At 52.7% G+C, this 10,765-nt stretch overlaps 1 protein-coding gene across 1 annotated transcript in view; it reads right to left on the bottom strand.

The window, feature by feature from the left end:
• Nucleotides 1-2,474: 2,474 nt before the first annotated feature.
• ARID3A (AT-rich interaction domain 3A) overlaps nucleotides 2,475-10,765 on the bottom strand; it is a 36,024-nt gene continuing 27,733 nt past the window's right edge. Inside the window, exons 9-13 of the mRNA XM_049788241.1 lie at nucleotides 8,535-8,593; nucleotides 6,897-6,966; nucleotides 5,935-6,132; nucleotides 2,744-2,845; nucleotides 2,475-2,573 (exon numbers count right to left, since the gene is read on the bottom strand). Of these exons, the coding sequence (XP_049644198.1) occupies nucleotides 2,475-2,573; nucleotides 2,744-2,845; nucleotides 5,935-6,132; nucleotides 6,897-6,966; nucleotides 8,535-8,593 (528 nt within the window). The remainder of the gene's footprint in view (nucleotides 2,574-2,743; nucleotides 2,846-5,934; nucleotides 6,133-6,896; nucleotides 6,967-8,534; nucleotides 8,594-10,765) is intronic.

Genomic DNA, 10,765 nt, shown 5'->3' with positions numbered 1-10,765 from the left:
CTAAAGAATTGAGTCCTAGCCACTGGAAAGCCCAAAATAAGAGAGGGTGCTGGTGAGGTCACTGTGAGAATGAGCTAAAGAGCGACAGAACCCCATTATATCCTGTCCTCTGCAAAATGGGGTCCCCTATGTCATGGTCTCTGGGTGCAGGATCCCTTCTCTCACCTCCTCCAGATAGATGCTCTCAGCAATGCCCGCCAAGACATAGAAGCCATGGGGGAATGTAGACAGGTGACAGTTTCAGGACACATAATCAATCTTCTGAAGCAGCTGATCCTGGAGGGATAAACCGCCGACATGATGCCAGAACCCTAAGCAGAACCAAGGGTTTTAGAGAGTAGCAGGACAGAGGAGGGAGGACGGCCAGGAGAGATGGAGTCTTAGAAGACCCACAGAGAAGCGCCAATGTAGGCCAGGACTAAGGATTCTCTGAGGGACTGGGAGAGCTAGCAAAACTCAAGAGGGCCCGGAGTTTGCAGGGAATGGAGCAACCAGACAGCTGTCCCAACCACCCCCAGTGCTTCCTCCGAGCCACATGAACTGTGACCCTAACTAAGCACAGCTTCCAGATCTCCACACTGGAAAAACTTTCTCAGCTCCTGCAGCGGATCCTAAGCTCATCCCAAGGGTTCCATCTTGGGGGGCCAGAGAGATAGCATGGAGGTAGGGCATTTGCCTTGCACGCAGGACGGTGGTTCGAATCCCGGCATCCCATATGGTCCCCCAAGCCTGCCAGGAGCGATTTCTGTTTGTTTTTTTGTTTGTTTTTGGGCCACACCCGGCGGTGCTCAGGGGTTACTCCTGGCTGTCTGCTCAGAAATAGCTCCTGGCAGGCACGGGGGACCATATGGGACACAGGGATTCGAACCAACCACCTTTGGTCCTGGATGGGCTGCTTGCAAGGCAAACGCCGCTGTGCTATCTCTCCGGGCCCCAGGAGCGATTTCTAAGAGTAGAGCCAGGAGTAGTCTCTGAGCGCAGCCGGGTGTCACCCCCACCCCAATAACAGGGTTGCATTTTGGAGAGTCCATGCATGCACGCGCACAATTTTCTGGTCTACCATGTCAGGACTCTTTCCCCCTCCAAACCCACGCTCACAATGATCGCTTTCACGAAATCTCCCGCCCTGTAGGGACCCCTCCTTTCCAAGCCTTTCCTATGCGCCTGCGCCCACTCAGTATTCAGGCGCAAACCCCCCTCGCGGCACCCGCACCCCGCAAGCTCAGCGCCTGCGCCCTTCACCCTAACGGCTCCCACCAGTCTCAGGGCGCGTGCCCCCTTTCCAGCTCCGAGCCCCAACACCCACACATGCGCAGGATGTGGGAAGCGAGCGCGCCCCAACGCCCCTCCGTCATCCTCCCTCAGTTTGGGGGCGCGCGTGGCCTCTTACCGCCCCGGCTCCGGGCTCCTCCATCCACCGGCCCGGCCCGGCCCGGCCCGGGCGACCCTCCCTCCATCCCCACGGGGGCGCCACAGCTCCCAGGCGCCGATGTAGCTCTTGCCCAGCTACTCGCCGTCGAGCAGCGCCACGCGAGCAGGCTCGGCCCCCGAGGGCAGCAGCGCCCGCACAACGCAGCTCCCGAGCGGCGGCGCGGAAGCAGCGGGACCCACGGCCAGCCCCATGGGCGCCGCCATCTTGTCGCCGGCCGATGACGTCAGTAAACGCGCGACCCGACAAGGGGCGCGGCCCCAGAGGCCACGCCCACAGCCGCCCTCCCGCGGCCCCCGGCGCACTTACGTCCCAGTCCCAGCGCTCCTCGCCGTCCCAGCGCTCCTCCCCGTCCCGGCGCCCCGAGAGCCTGGCGCCGGTCCCCCCGGACCCCACGGCCCAGCCGCCCCAGGAGAGCTGCAAGGACGGGAACGGGACCTCCGGGAAGGACGTGGTGTACCTCCGGAGGAAGGAAAGCCCGGAGTCCCGCCCTGAGACCCCCCCGCCGTGGCCCGAGTACCTGGCCTGCTGCTGCTGCTCGCTTTGCGCCGACTGTCTCAGCGAAATGGACCCCATTTGCCTTTAATCCGAGCAACCAGGCCCGACCCGAGAGGGGTGCACTCAGACTGCGGCCTTCTCCCCAGTGCACACCATCCCGTGTCTAGTGTACTAAATGCACGTTCATTCATGCATGCAAGGACCTTGCCTCCCCAGCTCTTGTGTGTGTGTGTGTCTGTGTGTGTGTGTCTGTGTGTAAGTTGGGGTGGAGGGGAACAACATGGTCCCCAATTTTTGTTTTTTGGTTTTGGGGTCACACTCGGCAACGCTCAGGGGTTCCTCCTGGCTCTAAGCTCAGAAATCTCTCCTGGCAGCCTCAGGGGACCATATGGGATGCCAGGATTCCACTACTATCCTTTTGCATGCAAGGCAAACGCCCTACCTTCAGGTCATTTCTCCCCTTTGGCCCCATGGACCCAATTTTATTTCACTAGCTCCTTGCTGGGCCGGATCTCCCGGTCACCTCACTTGCAGAGAGGCTCAAGCCTTAATCATCGTCCAGGGGGATCGGGGAGTTTGCGTTCGGACGCGTCCTCCTCTCTGGGTAGTGCTCAGCAAGGGAAGGGGTGAGGGGGAGTGCTCCAGCCTACAAGATGGAAAGTGGGATTTGGGGGTCGTTGATCCGCACGTGGGAGGAAGTGGAGGCGCTTCCCCTCAAGACCGCCAGATGGCAGGAGTGAGCCACCGACTCGGCAAACGCTCAAGTCGGGAACTGGAAGCAGTGGGTGTGTGGGGGGTGAAGAGGGAGGTCTTCACCCAGGACCCGCCTGGTTTGGGGGTCTGGGGAGGGGCTTCCCAGAGAAGGGACTTGACAAACCTGGAGATGAAGGTGGGCAGAGACGCTTGCTTGCAAAGGTCCTGGAGCCAAGTGGAGGGTGAGACGTTAGACCCTGTTGGACGTGGTGGTCTGCGGGCAGTTTTGGGATTCGGGGGGTGCTGTAGGGGGGTGGGTTTGGGCCACATCTCAGTTATCAGGGGATCACCTGGTTTATGTGGTGCTGCACTGGGTCCTGGATCCCTGGCAAATGCCTTAACTCCTGTAATCTCTGGCATCAGAACTTGGTTTTTGTTTTCTTGGGCCACACCTGTAATAACTCAAATGTTACTCCTGGCTCTGTGCTCAGGGGTCAGGGTTCCGGAGGGCTCTGGGGGACCCTACGAGATGCTGAGGATTGGATCCGGGTCGACCTCGTGCAAGGCAAGCTCCCCTTCGCTATAGTTCTGACTCCCTGGTGTCAGGATATCAAGATTTTGGTGTTGGGTTTTTATATATATATTTTAGTTTTTGGGTCACACCCGGCAGTGCTCAGGGTCTGTGCTCAGAAATTGCCCCTGGCAGGTTCGGGGGACCATATGAGACGCCGGGAATCAAACCACCATCTCTTGGGTTGGTCATGTGCAAGGCAAACGTCCTACCACTGTGCTGTCTCTCTGGCCCCAATTTTTATTTTTTTTTACTGAATCAGTGAAATTCCAAACTCCTTCATGACTGGAACTCAGGCATACAATGTAATACAAGCGAGGAGGGCAAACTGACTCAAAACCCCAGCCTCCTGGATAGTCCCCCAATTTTCTTTTAGGAGTGATCCATGAGTTCAGAGCCGAGAGAAAAAGCCCTGAGCACCACGGCGTGTGGCTAAGCCCCACAAAATTATTTTTTTAATATAAAATGTTGCACTGTGGCTACTTACTGTTACACTTACTGTCCTGTTTCATACTTATCACTTTACTCCTTTCATCATCTCCCTCCTCCCCCAGTCCCACACATTCACTCAGTCCCAGCCCCTCCATAGTATGTTTCCTACCAAATAACTAGTTCTCAAACTATTTTGTTTTGCTTTGTTTTGTTTTGAGGCCATTCCGGGAAGTGCTCAGGGGTTTCTCGTGGTTCTGTGCTCAGAAATTACTCCTGGTGAGCTGGGGGGACCATATGAGATGCCGTGGAACCGGGGTCAACGGTATGCAAGGCAAACACCCTACCACTGTGCTGTTGCTCTGGCTAAGATCTCAAACTCTTCATTTCCAAGTCTTTGGCTATTCCTTAGTCCACCATTAAGTTTCTTTCTAGGGACCAGAACAAAAGCACAGTGGGTAGGGCATTTGCCTTGTTCGAGGCCAACTCAAGTTCAATCCCCAGCATCCCACATGGTTCCGGGAGCCTGCCAGGGGTAACCTCTAAGAGCAGAACCACGAGGGACTGCTGGGTGTGTCCCAAAAGCAACAAGTAGTTTCTTTATAGGACTTTGCTTTTAGTTTTAGGGCTGTGTTCTGGGCTTCCTCCTGGCTCTACATTTTCAGGTCACCCCTGGCAGTACTTGGGAAGCCTGAATGGAACTTAGGTTGGCCCTCAGTAAGGCAAGTGCCCTCTGCTGTACTATTTCACTGGCCATCAGGTTTTTATTATTATTATTATTATTATTATTATTATTATTATTATTATTATTATTATTATAGTGAGGGCAAGGAAAACGAAAAACGAAAGGGCTTTGCTAAGTAGATAGTGTGTATACTTCCAGCTAGGGAAACTGAGGTAGCAACTAAATACAGCTTCCAAAGGCAGATTGGAACTAGAACCTGGAATTCTTGATTTTCACCCATAAATTTTTTTTGTTTTTGTTTTTTGGTTTTTGGGTCACACCCGGCAGTGCTCAGGGGTTAGTTACTCCTGGCTCTATGCTCAGAAATCTCTCCTAGCAGGCTTGGAGGACCATATGGGATTCTCTCCTAGCAGGCTTTGGGGGACCATATGGGATGCCTGGATTTGAACCACCGACTTGCTGCAGCAAGGTAAACACCCTACCTCCATGCTATCTCTCTGGCCCCATGGTTTTTTTTTTTTTTTTTTTTTTTTTTTTTATTTTATTTTATTTTATTTTTTTTGGTTTTTGGGTCACACCCGGCAGTGCTCAGGGGTTATTCCTGGCTCCAGGCTCAGAAATTGCTCCTGGCAGGCACGGGGGACCATATGGGACGCCGGGATTCGAACCGATGACCTCCTGCATGAAAGGCAAACGCCTTACCTCCATGCTATCTCTCCGGCCCTATTTTTTATTTATTTATTTTTTTTTGGTTTTTGGGCCACACCCGGCGATGCTCAGGGGTTACTCCTGGCTGTCTGCTCAGAAATAGCTCCTGGCAGGCACGGGGGACCATATGGGACACTGGGATTCGAACCAACCACCTTTGGTCCTGGATCGGCTGCTTGCAAGGCAAACCCCGCTGTGCTATCTCTCCGGGCCCGGTTTTTTTTTTTTGTCAAACCTGGTGGTGCTTGAACTTAATACTGGGTCTGTACTCAGGGATCACTCCTGGGTGGGTGTCAAGGAGACTTTTTTGGGTGCCAGGGATCAAATCTGGGTTGGCCTGGTGCACATACCTTCCCAGCTGTACCATTACTTCACTGGCTCCTCTTCAAATGTTTTGAAAGTGATTAAGGAATGTAAGGCCCCTGGACTTCTCTCTCTCTCTCTCTCTCTCTCTCTCTCTCTCTCTCTCTCTCTCTCTCTCTCTCTCTCTCTCTCTCTCTCTCCCCCTCCCTCTCTCTCCTCTCTTTCTCTCCTCTCCTCTCCTCTCCTCTCTCCTCTCTCTCCCCCCCTTTCTTCCCCCATCGAAACATCTATTTGGGGCTTGAATCTTTTTGTTTTTTTAAACTTTGGTGGAATGTAAGGCCGCTGGAATTCTCTTTCCTTTCTCTCTCTTTCTCTCTCTCCTCTATCTTTCCACACACACCCTCCCCCTGTCTGAACACCTATTTGGGGTTTGAATCTGTTTGTTTTTTCAAACTTTGGTACAGGGACAAATAGAATCCAGCTCCAGATTTCACATGCAAACCAGATTTACTCAGTCTCTGGGCCACATCCTCAAGCTGGCCGGAACCAGGTGCTAATGAGCCACAAGGCACATCACCAATGAGCTATGGGCCTCAGTTTCCCCCACCGAGCTTGTACCCAGGGCGTGATGGGCAGGGCCCTTCTGTGCTGTGGTGGGGGAGGTGTGGCCTGGAAGTTTCCACAGTCCAGGCCTTGGGGAGGAGGGGGCAGGCGGGTGGGTGGGAGCCGGGTGGGACCCGCAGCAGGCCTGGCAGCTGGCAAGAGTTCCGGCCCCCTTGCAGGCCCCTCTCCTTCCCCTCCTCCCTTCCCCTGGGGCTGCCGGGCAGCAGTGAAGGGTCAGAGGTCACCCCACCCCCAGTGCTTCCTGGAATGAGGACAGACCAGCTGTGTGTGTGCTGGGCCGACAGGACAAAGGCATACTTGGGGGGGGGCATCCCAGGACCATCAGGGGGCTGACTTGGCCTGAGTCCAAAGGTGGGAGGCAGCAGGAGAGAAACTGAGGCAGAGATCAGGTAAGCCCTGAATAGGGACCATCCCTTTTAACATCCACCACCTCTGCCACCTCTGACTCCAGCTATGGTGTCTTTTCTAGTTTTAGCTTTGGGACCACACCCAGCAGTGGTCAGGGTTGGGGGCACTCTATCAGGTGCCAGGGATTGAACCGGGGTCAGCAAGGCCAGTGCTGCACCTCTTGGATTATGGATCTAGCCCATGGGTCATGGAGTCCTGACCCTCACCTTCTGACTCTCCACCCCCAAATCTTATCTCTCTGCACCCCCACTCTGTTTAGTATCAGTACCTGGGAGCTTCTTGGGGGTACCTTATAAGCAGGGCTAGCCCCTAATGGGCAGTGGGGAGGTGGGGCCTGATTTAGTTGCACACGTGTGCATGTGTGTCCCATGTGATCTTCAGGCCAATCCCACCCTCCCGGGGTTTCTGCAGCTCAGGAATGCCCAGACTGGCCTGGCCACTTTGCTGTAAGGATTTTTAAAATATTTTTTTCTCTTTTCAAATTATTTTTCCTCTCTCTCCCTGGGGGAAGGGAGCACGGGTGGGCTGACTCATCCCCATAGACCTACCGATTTGGGGCTGGAGCACTGAGCAGGGCAGAAGGGACCAGCCCTGGCCAGCTTCGAGACGGGGATGAGGCTTATGGGACACAGGGTGGACCTGGGCGGTGGCACCTGAATATCCCTTCCTTGAACCTTTTGTAGCTGAGGACATGTTTTTTTGGTGTTTTCTTGGGGGGGGGGGTTAGGTCACATCTAGCAGCGCTCAGGGGACCACATGGGATGCCAGGATTCGAACCACTGTCCTTCATGCAAGGCAAACACCCTACCTCCATGCTATCTCTTCAGCCCCAGAACACGTTTTTTGGAGGGGCGCAGACTGGGGGCGGGCGAGGGCAAGCTCTGAGCTCAAGAACATGATTCGAAGACAAGTCTTTTTTTTTTTTTTTTTGGAGGGCACATCCGGTGGTAATCAGGCCTGACTCCTGGCTCTGTGCTCAGTGACCCACCTGGCCAGGCTCAGGAAACCAGAAGGCCATGTGCAAGGTCAGTGCCCTTTCTACTCTAACCCTGGGGATAGGCTGGAAACCCCTACAAGTCTTGGTCTCAGCAAGGACCACCCCTCACACTCTAGAAGGAAACCCAGGTTCGGGGCCTGCTTTGTCTGGTCCCCATGAAGGCCTACTGAGGCCTGGAGAGAGAAGTGCAAAGGTCCAGGGGCAATCTGGCACCAAGGAACCTGAGTCAGTGGATGGAGCCCCAAGTTCTAATCTTGGGGGTCCCCTACTCTACACCAGGTACAGTCAATTTGAGGACAAGGCACTTGCAGATTCTGATGTATGGGAGCACTGAGCTCCCCAAACGTCTCATAGACAATTGCTATCTCTTGGGGAGGGGCTCTTTTCTGGTTGAGGGGTTTCCAAGTAGGTTGGGATAGTGAGGCCGACGCCCAAAGACCACCAGAGACCCAGTTTCTGTTAAAAGAGTGTTTTGTCTCGTTTTAATATCTCATCAGCTTTACAGGGTTACACAATTGTCTTAAATATTTCTGAAGTTTAAATACAATCTGTATAATAATGTTATTATAAAGTGTAAACTTTCAGTGTTCTTTAAATTTCAAAAATCACACTTTTTTTTTTTGGTCTTTTGTCCTTTTTTTTTTTGTTGGGTTGTCTCCCCCCCCTTTTAATACCTGAATGTTCTGCAAAAAAAAAAAAAAAAAAAAAAGATAAAGAAAAAGAAAACAAACAAACTGAAATCCATGACAGCCAGTGCATATCACTGAGCCACCAGAGGTAGAGATTGTTTATACCTTATTATTAAAAAAAAAAAGAAAACGTTTCTTTTTTTTTTTTTTAAACCTGAGCTGGGGGGTATGGTCCCTGAACCCTCTGACCCTCCCCAGAGGAACTGAAACTTCACATGTCAAGAATGAAAGGCTGAATTTTGTGTCTGTGGAGAGAGAAAAAAAATCAACCGCCAGAAAAGAAAAAAAAGGCAAAAGCCAAAATCAAGAAAACTAACAAACAAGAAGTGGCCGAAAAGGAAAGGGTTTTGAAAAAAAGAGAGGGAAAAAAATCGTAGCTGCATGAACGCACTTAACCCCCCATACTAATTCTGACACCCCCCACCCCCCAGCAGGAAGGCCCTGTGGCCAGGTCACAAAGGATAAAAGCACCTTCCCCCCCAATCTCCTGATAGGGGTACCCCTCTTTGACGGAGTTGGGGGTCCCCGCCATCACTACACAGCTAAGCTCCCACCCTTTCTGCAAAGAGAGGCAAGTTGGGGACCTCGCCCCCCAAGGGTTGTGCACAAAGTGGGGTGTAGGTCTGCACCCCGGGATCTTCTTGAACCCCCCACTGACCAGAAGTGACCAGTCAGTGAGGTAGGGGTGCTCCAGCCCCCCCATGCAGCTCCCCCTCTTGCCCTCGCCCCCCACTGTCCCCTACAATCATCAGCGCTGAACAGCAGGCTAGCCCTGAGTTAGACCCCCATCCTCTACTGGGGTGGGAATGAGCACAGGAAGGGGTGCAGTCAGCAAAGCAGGGGGATTTGGCATCCAAAGTCACACCTGAGGTAGAAAGAAACTTGCAGCAGATTACCCACCCTGTCTGCTCCTCAAAAAACAGGGCAGCAAGGAGAAAGGGGGATTGTGCCTGGTCTGGGGGTGGCAAGCTACACCCCCCCATTCACACAATGATTGTGCTGCTGCAGCAAGAGACGGGAAGGGGGGAAGAAAACCTTCAAGAAAGAAGATTAAGAGAAGAAAACCCCTGGACACTACCCACCACCAGCCCTTGTGGAAGTGGGGGGCATCAAAAACCCTGAGATATACCAAAGATAGAGGGGTTCCCTCCCAAAGACACGGGGCTGATGAGAAGGCAAGCCTCCAGATTCTGGGGTTCAGCTCAGTGCCTTCCCCCGTTTCCGAGGCAACCAGATGCCCCTGGGATGAGGCCATGAGTCTGCCCTTGCTCCTCTTGGGCTCGTTAGTGGGGTTCCCGGGGGTCCAATTAGATGCCAAGTTCCCCTCTAGGGGACAGCTGAGCTCACCCTGCCACCCCCTTTCCCCCATGAGAAAGGAAAAAGCAGACAGTGAAAAGCTAAAAAAAAAAAAAAAATCCCAAAACACACACATACACAAACAAAAAAACTACCACCACCGCCATGGGCAGGAAGGGATAAGCCTCATACCCCGGAGTTTCTAGGATCTGGGCTGGGGCAGGACACCCAAGGCAGTCCCAGGCCCCCAGTTTCTGGTGGGGACAGCTGCAGGTGCATAATGTCCCTCTCCAGCTCAGGCCACCCCCGGCCTGTTGGCTAGAAGGCTTGTAAAGGCCAGAGAGAAGGAAAGGGAGAATGAGGGTTCAGGCGCCGTGGCCCCAAAAACCTGGCCCTGAGCGAAGCCCGGCTGTACCCCATTCTGCAGTATTGATCCTTTCTCCTAAGCAACCCTTTTGGGGTGAGGCAGTCCCTGGGGGAAGATGGGGTGTCAGATTCATTCATCCCTGAGACAGGAACCTGGGGGGCCAGATTGGAGGGCATTTTCTAGCACTTTCTCCTTAAGACATCCAAATTCTTACCCCAGAGAGCAACCCCCCCCCCCCATGCAATGCAAGCAGGATAGAAAAGATCACAGGGAAAGATGGAGTCTCATTCATCAAACTCATCACGCACCCCCCCTCAGCACCTGAGTTTACCACTGCTGGTGTCTCCCCAAGAATCCAGCACCCTGCAAAGCACAGCCACATGCGGTGCCACTTGGGGACCCGCTGGGGGCCAGCAGGGGTGGGACACGGGGATCCCTTTTTTTTTTGTGTTTTGTTTTTTTTTTTTGCAAGTCATTTCCCTGGATGAACACAAATATATATATAGCTGTATACTGAACTCCCTTCGCCAAAGTCTGATTCGTCCCCGAAAAAAATAAAATATTTACAAAATGACCCCCCCAAACGTTTTGTTTTGCAAAACAAAAACAATAATAATAATAAAAAAAACCCTATGAAGTCTGAATATCATCGATTTTCTCCATAACAACAAAAACACACACAGGCCACACATACACAAACCAGAACACACACAATCTCCTTTTGTGGTTCCCAAAAGCCACAAAGGGGAGGAGGGGAAAAAAAAAAAGAAATAAAAAGGAAAGTATTCAAAAGCATTAGTGGCTCTGTTTTTTTTTTTTCCTTTTTGCCCTTTTCTCAACACAAGGAGCTGGGTGTGGTGAGTGCGAGTCATAAAGACACTGGAGATATTTCCAAACTTAAAAAATAAAAATCCCACTCATACACACACACACACACACACACACACACACACACACACACACACACACAATTAAAAACCACCCTCCCCGTTACCCCCAAAAAATGATAAAATGCAAAAGCCAGGATTCTGGGACCAGGTGAGGTAACTGACATGGGCGGGGCCAGGT

This window comes from Suncus etruscus, chromosome 15, assembly GCF_024139225.1.
Source record: "Suncus etruscus isolate mSunEtr1 chromosome 15, mSunEtr1.pri.cur, whole genome shotgun sequence".
Lineage (NCBI taxonomy): Eukaryota > Metazoa > Chordata > Mammalia > Eulipotyphla > Soricidae > Suncus > Suncus etruscus.
The sequence above is the reverse complement of the archived record's forward strand: the minus strand, read 5'-3'. Positions and strand labels throughout refer to the sequence as shown.